The 16,080-nt window shown below is 40.3% G+C and overlaps 1 protein-coding gene across 1 annotated transcript in view; it reads right to left on the reverse strand.

The window, feature by feature from the left end:
* LAMA3 (laminin subunit alpha 3) overlaps positions 1-16,080 on the reverse strand; it is a 127,074-nt gene that overhangs the window by 72,653 nt on the left and 38,341 nt on the right. The window contains exons 12-20 of the mRNA XM_064442858.1: positions 15,346-15,387; positions 15,077-15,214; positions 14,102-14,236; positions 11,371-11,505; positions 9,841-9,978; positions 9,277-9,323; positions 7,990-8,089; positions 6,730-6,782; positions 1,657-1,762 (exon numbers count right to left, since the gene is read on the reverse strand). Of these exons, the coding sequence (XP_064298928.1) occupies positions 1,657-1,762; positions 6,730-6,782; positions 7,990-8,089; positions 9,277-9,323; positions 9,841-9,978; positions 11,371-11,505; positions 14,102-14,236; positions 15,077-15,214; positions 15,346-15,387 (894 nt within the window). The remainder of the gene's footprint in view (positions 1-1,656; positions 1,763-6,729; positions 6,783-7,989; positions 8,090-9,276; positions 9,324-9,840; positions 9,979-11,370; positions 11,506-14,101; positions 14,237-15,076; positions 15,215-15,345; positions 15,388-16,080) is intronic.

Here is a 16,080-nt window from a genome sequence, read left to right on the forward strand (position 1 = left end):
TAATGATTCACTTCCTCCTTCTGAAGCCCCTCAGACTCTTTCAAACACATGTTAACACATGTGCATAAGCTGCAATTATTTCTGCCTTCCCACGTTTATGTTTTTTTTCCTTATTTCTCCTTGGAATGTGACAAAAGCCACTTTTTTAAAAAAATCACACGTAATAAGCCACGCGACATTACTAAGTGCTGGACTAGAGTTTTGCAGAACAGTCATTCAAGTGTTCTGCTAATAAGTCGTAATTTCTACAGCAACACCACAATGAATAATTATTTTTAAAAAAAACCAACAAACTAACAAAAAAACCCTACCTTACAAAAACTGTAAGTTGATTTTTCAGAGTCTCGTACCCCTGTATTGAATTTATCTTTAAAAAATTGCATACAACATGAACATATGTGTTCATATAAAAGCATATGCATATTTTTAACGAATACTGGACAACAATATTGAATGACTTCCTACAGGAGACAGGACTTGTGGCACAAACTAAAGGACAGCTCTAGTAACGAGGTATAATATATCATACCAAGGGACAAGTATGTCGAGCCTAAAAATTTCAAGATGAAAGGTTGAAAGTTCCTAAATGCATATTTACATCATAGTGTAAAAGTGTTCTGTTTTCTGAGACATGTTAAGCACCTGTAACCTCACTGAAATCAAGGATAATTAAAGCATTTGACACCTTTGTGGAACCAGATGCCTTTCCTTAGCTCCTCGGTTTGCACATTAGGCATGAAAGCTTTGTTTGATACAGTAGCCATTATTTTTAACTTTGTTTGTATTAAATAACTGTTGGAAGTACTTCAATGCTTTAAAAATAAACCTCTTGCATCAACCCTGGAGCGGTGTAAAGCACAGTGAAGTTAGTAAAAGTGCTTTCAATAATTTTAACAAACCTACATCTACAGCGGGGGAACAAGGTGGGAAGGGAACTGTTGAAGTAGCCCTACATCACTCAAAACACATGGCAGAGCAAGTATCCTTCAGAAGAAGGACCGCTTTCTCCACATCACAGCTACATCTTGTTCTGCTTCAAAACACACTGAGCCCTGCACTAAAGCAATACACGAATATACCTGAAAAGAAAATTAAGCTTGTATCTGTTGTAAAATTTTAAGTTTTTATTGCAGTGGGAGACTAACTGCAGGCTAAACTGCTAAGAGGAACAGGCAGCTACCGCCACCACTCTTAGAGGTAAAGCCTGCAGGAAAATCAACCAACCCTGGCCCCACAACTTGGGAGAAGGAGTGAGAGGAAGAATGACTCTCAGTTATCTTATTTGATAAGATAACGGCTTTAGCTGCGCCTTGTGCAATCTCATTACAGGCTTTGACAGAGGAGCCTCAGGCAAGTAATAGTAAATGAGGCACCAGGGAAGGCGAGGTGGAGGACAATGATCTCAAAAATGAACACCTTTCCTCCAGCGAGCAAGCCACAAAATGGCTGGGAACCGCAGTGGTAACGTCTGCTTTGTTCTTTCTCCCTTTGGAAGGCAAATGAGGAGTTACATGGGTTATAAGCAATTACAAGCAGCAGTGCAGAATTAGTGATTCAATGAATACATCCACATTTTCAAAATACAACCAAGGGAATTCTAAAGACTTTTGTGCTAATTGCGAATGTGCTACTAGAGATGTCCTTTATTAATTTTACCTCGGCAGCCAAAATAATTCTTGCTTTCAAGAGCATAATAACCAGCTTCACAAGTGTCACAAGAATCTCCACAAACATTAGATTTGCAGTAACAATGCCCGGTTTCCTGTGAAGAAAATTTCATCAAAAATGATTCAGCACCTTTTTCAGAACTTTAATCTTTCAATACTTTGAATTCACTCTCATTCTAAAGAGGAAGAACATCCTAATCCCAACAAAAAATATTATCAGATGTGAGAAACTGAACTAAGGTATTGTTTATTAAGACTTATGTTAAGCTCAATGTAAAGCATGCGAAGAATACCTCCCAGGCGTGCTTATGCAAGATAACCATCAGAGATAAGACAAGCAACCCCATATCACCAGGAAGCAGGAAACGACCCCCTAACAACAACTGAAGCATGCGAAAAGTACCTCCACTATCTCATTGAACATGGAAGTAAAGATGTATAAAGAGAGACTGTTTGAACTGCTCAGTACGGCAGTTGGCGGAGCGCAGACTCCCCTGCCGTCCAGCGCTGTATTTGCTCATATTCTACTTGCTACAATTAATAAAATTCTAATTGGATTATGATCCATTGTGGTCTCAATTTATGACAATTTGGTGCCGTGACTCGGATAAGGAACGGTGAGCTTCTGTCCTCCGGGGAGGCGCCCCGCGGCAATCCGCGGCCCCGCGACCGACAGCTTACCTCAACCTTACCGACGAACCTAAATTCTAGAATGATGAGCAAAGGAGAAACCGGTAAAATCCCATAAAAATTCTGTGCACGGGAGTCCGGACGAAGACGCAGGGCGCGTAAGTATATGGCGAATTTGTTCGCGGGTTTACCGTTCGGGCGGGATTGGGTTTCCTGGAATATAACGAGTGAGAGGTTCGCTATATTGAACCAGGCGAGTGCGGACCCTTAAGTACTGCGTTTCCCATCTCCCGCGAGGGACTGGGCCAGGAACAAGGGGAACGAGTGAGTGCACGCTTGTGGATATTCCAGAAGATGGGGGCGAAGGGCAGCAAGCCTTCGACTCCCATGGGAAAGGTACCCACTGTACCTAAGAATACCCCTCTGGCATATATCCTAGACAATTGGAGATATTTCCCTGGAACCCTAGGGAAAGATAAACAAAAAATGATAAAATATTGTACTAGGATATGGGGAGGGAAGAAGATTTCTAAAGATGTCGTTTGGCCAGTCTATGGGTCAGAAGAGGATTGGGTCAGACAACAATTAAACCTCTGGGTTAACAATAAAAAAACCCCTTAACCCAGAAGAGAGTCAGTATGCGGAAGTGTGGCTAGAAAGACCGAGAGCTAGACTTTATCCACTGAATGAAGTAAAAACTGAACAAAAGAAAAAGAAGGAAGAGTTAGACGAAACCCTTCTAACCCCCCCTCCTTATATTTCTCCTCCTGCTCCCGCAGCCCCTTCAGAGGTCCCCAGAGCGCCCACTCCCCCACCAGAATCGGAACAAGGGTCTCCCCCTCCTCCTAGACGCGTAACTAGGAGTCAAAAAGGGGCAGCTCAGATGTATCCTTTAAGGGAAATGCCCATGGGGGGACCCCAACCTGTGATTGGATATATTTTTGTGCCCCTAAGTTCGGCTGACCTACGAGATTTTAAAAGAACCGAGATGGGAAACCTAATTGAAGACCCACTCGGAGTGGCAGAAAGATTAGATCAATTTTTGGGACCAAACCTTTATACTTGAGATGAGATGCAATCTATCCTTGGTCAATTATTTACTACCGAGGAAAGAGATATGATTAGACGAGCAGGAATGAGACTGTGGAATGCTCAGCATGCCCAGGGACCCCAAGCAGATATTAAATGGCCACTCCAAAGACCTAATTGGGATAATCAGGATCCGGTGCATAGAACTCATATGCAGGACCTGAGAACTATAGTAATTCAAGGGATTAGAGAAGCAGTACCCCGTGGCCAGAATATCAATAAAGCATTTAATGAAATACAAAAGAAAGATGAGAGCCCTACTGAGTGGCTGGAACGACTGAGGAAAGCCCTTCAGCTGTATTCTGGGGTAAATCCAGACGACCCTTTAGGGCAAGCGCTCCTCAAAACTCAGTTTGTGGCAAAATCATGGGAAGATATCAGAAAGAAGATTGAAAAGTTAGAGGACTGGCAGAATAGAGGGTTGGATGAATTATTGAGGGAAGCTCAGAAAGTCTACGTAAAGCGGGAAGAAGAGAGCAGCAAGCGACAAGTAAAAATGATGGTAGCAGCAGTCAGAGAGGATCGCAAAGGGCGGACTGGTGAACACAGATCTGCTGGAACGAAACAAGGGAACGTGGTAGTAAAGAAGGAACAGAGATGTTGTTTTTACTGTGGAAAGAAGGGACATATAAAGACGAATTGCAGAGAAAGGATCAGGGATGAGGAAATATTAAAAACGGAATAGGAGAGTCAGGGGCTCTATATCTTAGGGGACCGGAGTCATCATGAGCCCTTGATAAAATTAAAAATAGGTCCCCATAAACAAGAGTTCACCTTTTTAGTAGACACTGGGGCTGAGAAATCGACTATTAGGCAAATACCTGAGGGATGTAAAGTTTCCCCTGAAAAAGTACAAGTAATTGGGGCAAAAGGAGAATTTAAGACAATAGAATCGGGCCCCCTGAGTGCCAGCTGGTCGGCTCAAGCCTGTGAGCTGTACGCATTGTGGAAAGCCTTAGTGTCACTGAAGGGAAAGGATGGAACTATATATACAGACTCACGCTATGCGTTCGGAGTAGTACATACCTTTGGGAAAATATGGGAGGAGAGAGGATTTGTTAACTCACAGGGAAAAGAACTGATACACCCAGAATTAATTCGGCGAGTTCTGGGGGCATTGAAAAATACCAAATAAAATAGCAGTTGTACATATAAAGGGACACCAGCGAGGCACGAGTTATCAAGTTAGAGGAAATAATGCAGCTGATACAGAAGCAAAACGAGTAGCAGGCAATTATAGTACGATTTGACTATGCAACAAGTACCTGTTAGTAATAATTTGAGTTTTGAGTCTGCAGAAAAGGAAAAACTAGAACAAATGGGAGCTAAGGAACAAGATGAAACAGCTGTCCGGACTGCTGAGCGTGGATGGACTCATGCTAGTCGCATTAAAGGCCCAGTGACGAGACCCCACTGGAAAGTAATCAGTACTCCAGGTGACACCAAGATAACTCTGAAAAGTTGATTATTTTGCCGCATTACCTTTTGGTATAAAGTGTATATTGCTGTTTATATTTGCTATAATTATCTTTTTTTAATCTATTATATATGGAAGCGTACAAAGTGTGTTGAAGGAAATTGCTAAACTTATGTAGTAACACAATATTGAATATAAAGGAAAAGCTAATAAGCACTTTAGATATACAAATTAGATGCAATCATTTGAACTGCGATTGTTATCCATTTGCTCGTTGCAAGTGTAAGGTATGCCAGGATAAATGGTGGACACACTGTGAATATGGATACCCTCCGATAGGAGTTTGCACACAGTGTTGGAAAACCCAAAGAACTCTCACTGAGTGGAAATTAAAAACAATTAGAGTCGGAACAAGAAATTATTCGAGGATCCCATGAATGGTGGAAAGTTTTGCCAAAGGAATAAACCCTTAGTATTATTATTACCATTCCAACGAATCAATCCCCTTTGTGGTTGAAATTTTGGCTACAAAGTGCAGAAGGGAAGTACTAGCTGTGTCTTGCTTAGTCCCATTAGTTAAAGCTGCAAAGTGGGAGGCCTATATAAACAGGCAGAAAGCCTGAAACAGCTGTTCTCCTGAAGATTTCCCTTGCTGCCAAGAAGATGGTACACCCCGTGGCTCGAAGCAACCGAGTCGACGGGCGAGGCAGAGGAGGAACAAACTGTGGAGAAAAGAACCAGAACAATGAGACGCAAAAGCAGCTATGGTCGAACTTCCCCAAGACTGGTAAAAGTGTACTTAAATTGGAAAAATTGACAGACACCCTTTTTCCTGGTATATCGTTAGTTTTATTATCGATAATAGCCCAAACTCCGGAAAAGGTTAGATCAACGTAAAAAAGATCGTGAAGCGGGCAAGTTATGGTATGAAAGCTGGTTTAATGTTTCACCTTGGCTAACCACTTTGTTGTCTGCTTTAGCAGGACCGCTTATTATGTTGATTCTGGGACTTATATTTGGACCTTGTATATTACGCTGTATTTTACATTTTATTAAAGAACGGTTTGACCCAGCTAAATTGCTTATTTTGACTACAAGGTCTGAAGCAAAATATAAGAGTGTATCTATTAATGAAGATGACGATTGTTGTGAATGCATTATGCCACATAAGAACTATGATTGTAATTGTGAGATATTACCTTGTGAGTGTTATGATAAATGTCGGAATTGTGGAAGAAGATTTGCCTGCAGTGCCGAAAATGAAAGTAGTGTCTAATAAACAATAATAGGATAAAAAGAAAAAGGGGGGATTGTGAGAAACTGAACTAAGGTATTGTTTATTAAGACTTATGTTAAGCTCAATGTAAAGCATGCGAAGAATACCTCCCAGGCGTGCTTATGCAAGATAACCATCAGAGATAAGACAAGCAACCCCATATCACCAGGAAGCAGGAAACGACCCCCTAACAACAACTGAAGCATGCGAAAAGTACCTCCACTATCTCATTGAACATGGAAGTAAAGATGTATAAAGAGAGACTGTTTGAACTGCTCAGTACGGCAGTTGGCGGAGCGCAGACTCCCCTGCCGTCCAGCGCTGTATTTGCTCATATTCTACTTGCTACAATTAATAAAATTCTAATTGGATTATGATCCATTGTGGTCTCAATTTATGACATCAGACATAACTTCTGTAATTGTAATCTTCAATGAGCAGACTAGAAAATACATAAACTTAAGGTGATGAACAATTTTCAGAACTTATACATAAAACTTCTGTATAAAACTGCTTCTTTGCTGTATAAAACCAGCCACTTTATGTGCAAAAGCAATATTCAGTACTAAGATTTCTACCTTTCCAATTGTTACAATTTATATTTTAAAAAAAACAATTTAATTAATGTCAGTCTTTTAATTTCACTTTACCTGCTGACATTCACCAACTCCACTTAGTGTTCCACTCACATCACACTGGCACGCTGCACAGATAAAAAAAAAAGACAATCTGCATTTCATCTTTGCAAGATATTTTGCAGGAAAAAAACCCCACCACCCTGAATCTGCTATTTTGAGTCACAGTGCCAGAAGGTGAATTTTACTCTGGAAGGTTCAGAATAGCAGACTGGTACTGGCACAAGGTGAGAAGAAACAGCAAAGGAGAAGGAATGAGGACTTCTGTGTATGTGTGATTTACTGGTGTGTTTTAAAGTGTTCTAAATTCCGTTTAACAAAAACAGTCTTGAGTTTGGATTCACAAGTGTTTTATTTCTTAGAAACATTCAGACAATTGATGCAAAACAGTGTCTTCCAGCCTGGCTGGCAGCTCCTATTCTGCACTGCTACCTTGGGGCCAGTTCAGCTCTCCGTATGAAATATAAATGAAGAACATATTGCGGGAAGAAGCTGTGTTGACCTAGAGGTTTGGTGAAACCCAGTATTGACTCTGTGACTGAAGGCAGAGAAGATTAATTACATGAAAGGTGCAGCAATTAATCTTTGAGGAGATGTTTAGACTGTATAATATTTAGAGATTTAGAGTCAAAGATGTAATATCTACATCAGCTCTAAGACTATCTAGGTGGTTGTTGTGGTGGAACCTGTTGGAAAGGAAATAGCTGGGAAGAAAAAAATCTTTAAAGAGTTTTTATTGTTATCCTTTTTTAATCTTTAAAATTATGATTATCTGCCTGAAAAACACACGCTCACTGTTAGCAAACGTTGAAAATTGCAAACAGATCGGTATTATATAGACACAAACCATAACCAGTTTGTTACCCCCTGAGGCCACAAAAAGGCTTTCCATTCCTCTACAAGCTAGGAGATGATAATAAATGAAAAAGCACCTTTTTTGCAAAACAATGAGCCAAATTCTTGTTTCAGTGTTAAGGGCAGAAATCTCATCTCTGGTAAAACTGCCATAAGGCCATATGAAGTACTCATCATTGTAACTCAGAGCACACCTTGGTCCACCACTAGCAAACACTCATGAAATTATAGTCTAATTTTTAAAAGTAACAGCTGATATCATGGGTAATTTGGTGTTACAATTAAGTAGCATGAAAAACATGCTGTTAACAGGAGTTGTGAAAGTCACTGAGCACCAAAGATGGCAACAGCGAATAAAGATGACTTCCAAAAGAATCGAACACATTCCATAAACCAAAGAAATACATCATGAAGCTGTACCTGTACATCCCTCAGGGTGTTCTTTGGCCAGGTTCCAGTACAATGGTTTGCATTTACTACAGGTAGGACCTTCAGCATGCTGAAGACATTGACAATAGCCCTAATGACAGAAAGGAGTCAATATGGGTTCATCTGTTTCATAAAAAACATACTGCTCTATAGTACTAAGAAAAAACTAACATCATTAACAGCTCAGGCAGTTTACTGACTTTTACAGATGCATGGAAACTGTGGCTGATTCAGACTTCTTAGATTTTTCTATCTCATACTATCAGCACACGATTGTTCCACTCTGTGTATTTTTTCTGTATATAATTTATTCTACATGTCCCAATGGATGTACTTTCCAATTCTTTTATAGCCTTATTAGAACTGCTGTAAAGCATTAACTGTTCTGCAAAAAGTTTAAAAGCAGATTTCCTTAAAAATAACCATTAATTTTCATATTTACGCCTTCCTTTATTGGTGGAAGACACATATAGCTGCATACATGAGCCTACATAAACCATAAGATCACAGAATCGTAGAATGGTTTGGGTTGGAAGGGACCTTAAAGATCATCTAGTTTCAACCCCACCGCCACGGGCAGGGACACCTTCCGCTAGACCAGGTGGCACAAAGCCCCATCCAACCCGGCCTTGAACATTGCCGGGGACTGGGCATCCACAGCTTCTCTGGGCATCCTGTTCCGGTGCCTCACAGCCCTCATAGTGAAGAATTTCTTCTTTACATCTAATCTAAACCTATCCTCTTTCAGTTTAAAGCCACTACCCTTTGTCCTACCACTATATGCCCTTGTAAATAGGTCTTCTTTGCTACACATTTAGCAATGACTGTTATTTCTGGTAATATGCTACTAGTAACAACCAGTGTATTAATAACAATAATAGTGGAATAGCAACAATTACAAAGAGATAATATTTTTTTCAAGAATAATTTGATGATGAAATGGTCCACTGCAACTCAGAACCAGAAGGTCTTTCTTTGAGACACGCATAGGGATGTATGCACATCTGCATGAATATATCAGTATTCTAGCATACCAAGAAGACATAAACAATATGCATATTCTATATATAAAACATTTTTAAAAAAATCCTTAACAGGTAATTGCATTGATATGACCAAAGAACAAAACACAGTTTGTTTCCACTCTTATCCTACAAATAAGCTCGTGCAATTCTTTCACTAAGAACAGGCTTCAGGGCTTGAGCAATGAAATGAATGTGTTCAGCAGACACGTGAATTATTAACACACATTGTTAGCTGCAATGATGGAATACTTACAGAATGAGAACCAATGCTACCTGAAGGGTCGCATTCAGTGTTGACACCTTTATGAAATCAAAAAACACATTGAAAGATCTTTTGAAATCAGAGCTGTGGAACGTAGTAGAGGAGAAGTACAATGTAGCAGGTGTGAATTTGGAAAGGCTTTTTAATACAGTTACCTTGGAGGGACTCAAATACTTTAAACTTCAAGAGCGGCAGAAGCCTTTAATAACATTTTTTTCAAATGTGTATTTAGCCTAGTTTAGACTATCTGGTTTGGTATGCAAAGTAGTCCCTTGAAAAATATAGCACTGACCTACAGAACTGAAAGGCATTTTCTTAAAGTTCCTTTGCCACCATCTAAAAAAGGTTTTAAACTTATAGTTCACTTCTTCAAATAATATAGAGAATGATGGATAAGCTCATCTAATATGTACTCCTGGTGTGTCCCTCCCTCCACACACTTCCCTCCCCAGGTTTCTATAGAACTCTGCACGTAGCAGACTGCCCTGGAGAATGTTGCAATAAAAATGGGGATGATCTGAATGTGAACGGAGGGCTTTCCCTCAGAAGTGTTACCTTTGCAGTAGGGGAAGCTGTCGGCTGCAGAAAGGCATCTGTCGCACTGTCGCCCTGTGACGCCTGTTTGACACTCGCACTGCCCCGATGCTGGCTCACACGTGCCATGCTGGGAACCATCAGGAGAGCACTGACAAGCTACACAACAACAAATATTGACAGTGGTGGGAGGATTCACCCTGTGGGTATCAAGCAATAACTTCCCAAAACTTTAGTACTGTAGAGGTTTGGGTACTGTTTGTCTAGTGTTCTTCATTTCTCTGTGCAATAAATAGCTCACAGGGTCCTCCCATAACTCATAGGGTCCCCACACCTGCTTGGAACCTATGAGTTTGAGGTGACCTGTACCACCTCGGCATTGTTTTGTTCCTTTATTCTTGACAGAAACAGGTAGGATTATCCAAAACCATAATAAAACTCTCTTCTTCATCTTCTTTGTCCCATCGTAAGAGCAGACTTGGTTTTGCCTTTCTGCTCTCTTGATCTTCTTATGATTACAGAAAGCGCAGGGCAAATCCTGTAATTAGACCTGCACTTAAAAATATGATGGTGAAGTATAGAATATAAAACTGTATGCCCATCACCCTTTAGATCTGAGGGCAGAGGAGGCCAGAAACAAGCTTTGAAACACACCATGCAAGTCTTACTGTTCCCAATTCCTATGTAAGGTCTCAGTTTTGCAATGACTTGTACAGACAGGGTAAATAAGAATAATGCCACAAAATAGAACAACGCTGTCCAGGGGACTAGTCTTTGCTCAGATAGAGTCTAAAGGTGAAACGGTTAATGACAATTATTTAGTAAAGTAGTAGCCAGTCTCCTAAAGAGAGAGAACAAACCTGACAGGTTATGTTGTGCTGTGGTTGTAGTGACTAATAATAGCAGAATTCTGAAGATACATTGCTTCTTTAGCACTAATAATATTTTGATTTCTAGGAAAGAGCAGTCCTGATCATGAAGATCAAGTAGCTTGCTGATCTTAATGACAGAGCCTGCAGGTTTCCCCCTGCTTGATGTGGAAAATGTATACAAACATTCTGGGCCTGATCAACTGATCCACATGGGCAGGAAAAATTGGTATCATGGGTGATTTGCAGAGTCAAGTCCTAGGCTAGGATTGATGGTGCAATACTGGCACACATGTAGAGCACATCCTAATAAACTAAAAAGTTTACAAGGCAACATATCAAATATTAGAAGCCCAAACCAGTTGAAACACAGCATATGTTCTGTAAGTTGAGTGAACCAGAACTCATAAAGATACATGTCCATTGCTCAGCCTAAGATTTAGACTTCATATTTTAAGAGGGATACACAGCTGCGCCAAGGCCAAACACTGCCAGGCTCACATTAATCCAACTAGCACAGGAACAGCGATGATGTGCCAGGGAGGACTACCAGAGCGTGTGCCTTCCAGGAACCCTGGCCGCTGGCTGGATCTTCAGCAGTTTTGTGGCCAGCTTTCAACTGAACAAAACTATCATAGTTACAGAGGTAACTCCAGTAAAAGGAAGAAAGCCTTTTACTCACGCAAGCAGCTGGGGTAGCTGTAATAACCTGGAGCGCACTGGTCACATCTAAGTCCACCGTAGTTGCTATGGCACAGACACTGACCTCTAGGACCACATGTATTGTCCACTGAGCCAACAGCATCACAGTTGCATTCTGCAAAGAGAAAAAAAAAAAATTATTCTAACAGATACATGTCTAAACCAGTAGTTACTTAAAACAGTTTGCAAAAAAAGAAAAGTTGCCTTTGAATCTTTGAATGTAAAGTAATCATGAGGGATCCAGATGAACCATAATTTTACCACCAAAAATAAATATCCTGAAATAGATGCTTATAATGTAACTGCCTCCTCAGCAATTGATAATCAGGTTTTTACTGCAATTCCGTAATGTAGAGTGCCTTGCAAAACATGTGTAAGGGACAGAAATCCATCTTGAAATGGAAAGAACATCACATGAGAGAAGTACTTAACATCTTTAAAAAATAACCTTTGAGAAACAGCATCCACAAAGCTAGGCTAGGTCTAATGGCTAACAAGAAGCTTATTAGTCGAGCAGTTGATGAAGCACAAGCACAGGCTCATAATCCACAAATAAATGTTGCACAAGGTAAAAATTGCTGACATCTTAATTCGACAAGCTGGCAAGCAGTGCGCTGCTGGAATCTGCATCTAATACACAAGGCACGTGGTCAGACTACAACAACTAGCTGGATGGGTGCTTCTCTTGGAGTTACCATTTTTTTAGGCTAACAGCTCTATCACAGATAAGATGTGCTATTTTACTGAAATGATGCTGGTAGTTACACAGGCCCACATTTTATAGGTACATGAATGGGAACCCATCTGGGAACCTCAGCTGCCCCAGGTACAAGCTGAAGTGTTGCAGTTTGGCTTGGCTTTTACAACTGACAGAAGTCGCTGACTGACAGAAATATAAAACAAACACTGCTGTTCTGTTCCACGTTCATGATCCTCGTTTCCCCTTTTGGTTCCTCTTTCTGCTGCCGCCAAGGACATCTGACTTTGCTGTGTTTACTTCAAAGAGGCCTGGAAAGACGCCGGGCTTGCTAGGAAGTTAGTGTAAGAGAAATACAAATACTGCAACTTCCAAAAACATCACATACACTAGAGTCCACTCCCAGTTGAACGTTATATTGCATTCTCTCCTCATTTTAATAACACTGAATGGTTTAAAGGCTTTATTTTGATACCACTCCTATTGAATAAAGCTTCTATTTTGTTCAACAAGGCAAGACCAGAGAGATCAGTTTTGGCTGCAGGAGCCAAGAAGGTATAGATCTACCTCCCTTCTGACGATGACAACTCCAAACAGGAGCAGCAGGCTGGGCTGCTCACTTTCCACCACAGTTTGCAGCATGCTGCATTAGTTTAAATTTAAACCCATGGCAGCTTATTTTAACAGAACAAGCTGTGAACTGCCGCCGTTTTGAGTCTGACTGTGTTTTCAACTATTTTTATCTGCCTTTTACAATTTGGGATTTTTGCACGCTGTTTTAAGCTTTTATGTCTCTTTTCAGCTTTTGGTGTTAAAAGTTCAAACATATGCAATATGGGTTTGATTTGCTTTAAGATTGCTACCTGATTCAGTTCTAAGAAAAAAAACATTTTTTAAAACCACCAAATAGGGTGTACCAATGCAGAACCCTGACTTTATGTTTTTTGTTAAAAAATGTTAATCTGTTCCAGACCATAAAGACACAGTCATGTGGTATTTCTTTATTCCACTCATTATGTTTGGTAACACAACATAATATATCCTTGCAAGGGCATAAAGAATTCTGCTGTCTATTCATAGGACAAAAACAAGTATGTAAGCCCAAAAGGAAGAAGAGTGCTAGAGCCAACAACCAAAAATAATGAGAGAAGAAAGTAAATCATAATGTTGCATAAAACTCTTATTAAACTGTACAGGAAAGTACATACCAGAACTAGGCAATATTCTATATTCTTTCTCAGTATAAAACTCACTAAGGATTAAGGGCCTCTCTCTCATTCACTGCAAAGGCAGACGAAACCAAGGGGCCAGATAGGACTTGATGGATTCACTATATGCACACAAAACCATTATGATATCCCAGGTCATATTTCATCAGTTTTCCTCTCTCATGAAGGCAGGCTAGTCCTTGGTGGCAGGTACACTGGTGGAACCCTGTGGAGTTCATGTTTCATGATTACATGAACAGAGATTGGCTCAGTGGCTGTCGTATGATCTTAAAATGAGTGGGAAATCACTGTGAGGGGCAAAATCAGAGCTTCTCATTTTCAGATTTACAAAACATATATTTTGCAACGTACCAAAGAAAGATCTTCTGCAAAAGTAGATTAGTGCTTCACAGCTCTGCTTGGTTTTTTTTTTTCCACTATGCCAGTTCCTTAGCAGTCAATTATGCTCTGTTGCAGTAGGTCTCCATGCGAAAACAGCTTTCAGATGCTTTGGTTATTAGTAAGACATCTGTGCTTACTGAGGCTATATCAAACTGTCTGGCCATGCAAAGAAAAGGCCTGTGAGAAAACCCACTATATGATTCTTCCTTACTATGAAAACATGCCTGGAAATAGTGCTTGAAGAATGAGAATGTATGAGGACTTCACTGTAGAGAACAAGACTCGCTTGCTAATTTACTGCTGTGAACATTGCTCCAGCCACTGCAAAGATGGTACCCAAAAAGGACTCCTGTCTGCCTGTTCAGGGGCCTGTTTGATGCTGTACATGTGATCAGCAGCCTTACCTTGACAGGCAGGGAACGAGTGGTGGCCAGGCTGACAGCCGTCACACTGAACTCCAGCTACCCCTGAGCGACAAAGACACCTCCCGAGAAAATCACAGACTTGGGGCTGGGCACCCGCCAAGTTACATTCGCACACTGAAAATGAGAAAAGACATTTCAGAGGCAGCCTCTGCACAGGCTCTCTTTTATCCTTCTTTAAATTAAAAAAAAAAATAATTTAAAAGCACCGCTCCCTGATGCTCAACAGGACCAAAATCTTCCCATCAAATTTATCTTGATTCAAAGCTGCTTTGATTGATTGCCCACATCAGTGATAATTCAGTATTGAGGGAGACATTAACGAAAGAGCAAAAGAATCTGGCTCACAGTAACTACTGCTTTCAGTATGAGTGTTGAAGTACTACACTTAGCCTGTCCTCACTCAGAGTCTGATTTATCAATGCCAAGTGGTATGCCAACTATTGAAAGTAATTCCATCCTTTTAAAGACCAAAATAAAACAACTTCTGGTTTGGATTTACAATCTCAGGTGGGAAAGGTTAATAAAATGCCTAAAAATACAGTATGGAGATGGTTAATGAAGTTTAAAAACACTCGGTTTTCTAGTATTGATTAGAAAGGGCAGCTTGATGCATCAAAGTGAGGTTGCAAACTCAAACACAAATAAATTTTTTTAAAAACAAGGATAAATGACATAAATGTTCACACTGGTATTCTAAATTTCATCAATGTTACTAAATCCAGCCTCAAACTGGAGTCTGACAGCTGCATCACACAGTAGACAGTGATCAGAGAAACAGGGGCATTTTTAGATAGAAATCCCCCCTCATCACGTTTTTCTTCTTCTTTGATTTGTAGGATTTTTGGGAGAGCCCCTTACGAACACATCTTTGTGGGAAAAGGATTGAAATTCTCTCCGTATAAAACATGGGTCTGCATTTTGGCTATGCTTGCTGAAAGGAATGTTTTGGCTTACCCTGGCAGAAAGGGTAATGAAAATACCCGGCTGCACAGGTGTCACAGGAAAACCCTTGAAATCCAATTCGACATCTGCACTGTCCAGTATTTCCATCGCAGTCACCTCCCAGCACTCCTGCGCCATGGCACTGGCACGCTGAAGAGCACATTTGTAAAGAAAACATTTATGGCATTATGATCTTAAACTTCCTATTTCACTTGGATGCCGAAGGCTGGCATTGACACCAGAGCACACGCTCCAAACATCAAAGAAACTAGGGCACTTACGCAGACACTGGGGGCCAAAATACCCTGGTTTGCAGCCACCTTCTGGTTACAACAGGAAAGGAAAAGAAAGAAAGGAACAAAGTTAATGCATAAAATCACACAACTCCTTGTATTTTTGCAGAGAAAAACAGATCAGTGCTGAGTAATTATTACTCCTGAACCGACAAAACTATTTGTATGACCCTTACACGCAAATCTCATTTAAAAAAATAATAATCTGTAATCGTGCTTAGTCTGCCAGCACAAATTTACAACTTCTACAAACACAGAAATTTCCACTTAGGGGCAGCTGCCTTTCTTATGCTGTCAGACTCAGATGGACTCTCTTTTGAGATAATCTATTAATTGAAAATATAAATAGCTCAAGATCTGTTTTCTCCTGTTTATATTTATTCATTTTTCTTTGGAGTTTTATTCTTACTTTTAAAAAATATGTGAGAGAAGGGAATATGCAACAGAGCATACCCAGAGGCCTATGAGGGTCAATATTTTGGATGCTGTACGAAGGAGATAAGTGGTACAGCATGCTGAGGCTTTGTGGGCTGTGATGGCAACTGCAGACACTTTCAAGAAAACAACTGGGACTTGTAAATACATACATGGATTTGTACTGTTTATATCTAAGTGCCTGCTACATTTACAGATGAAAACACTTTCATTTGCCAACATAAACTCCAGTTCTATTAAAGCTAACAGAAATAAAGGGCAAGAATGTTGATTTTAGAATATTAAAAA

The sequence above is a fragment of the Phalacrocorax carbo genome, chromosome 2 (genome assembly GCF_963921805.1).
Source record: "Phalacrocorax carbo chromosome 2, bPhaCar2.1, whole genome shotgun sequence".
Taxonomy (NCBI): domain Eukaryota; kingdom Metazoa; phylum Chordata; class Aves; order Suliformes; family Phalacrocoracidae; genus Phalacrocorax; species Phalacrocorax carbo.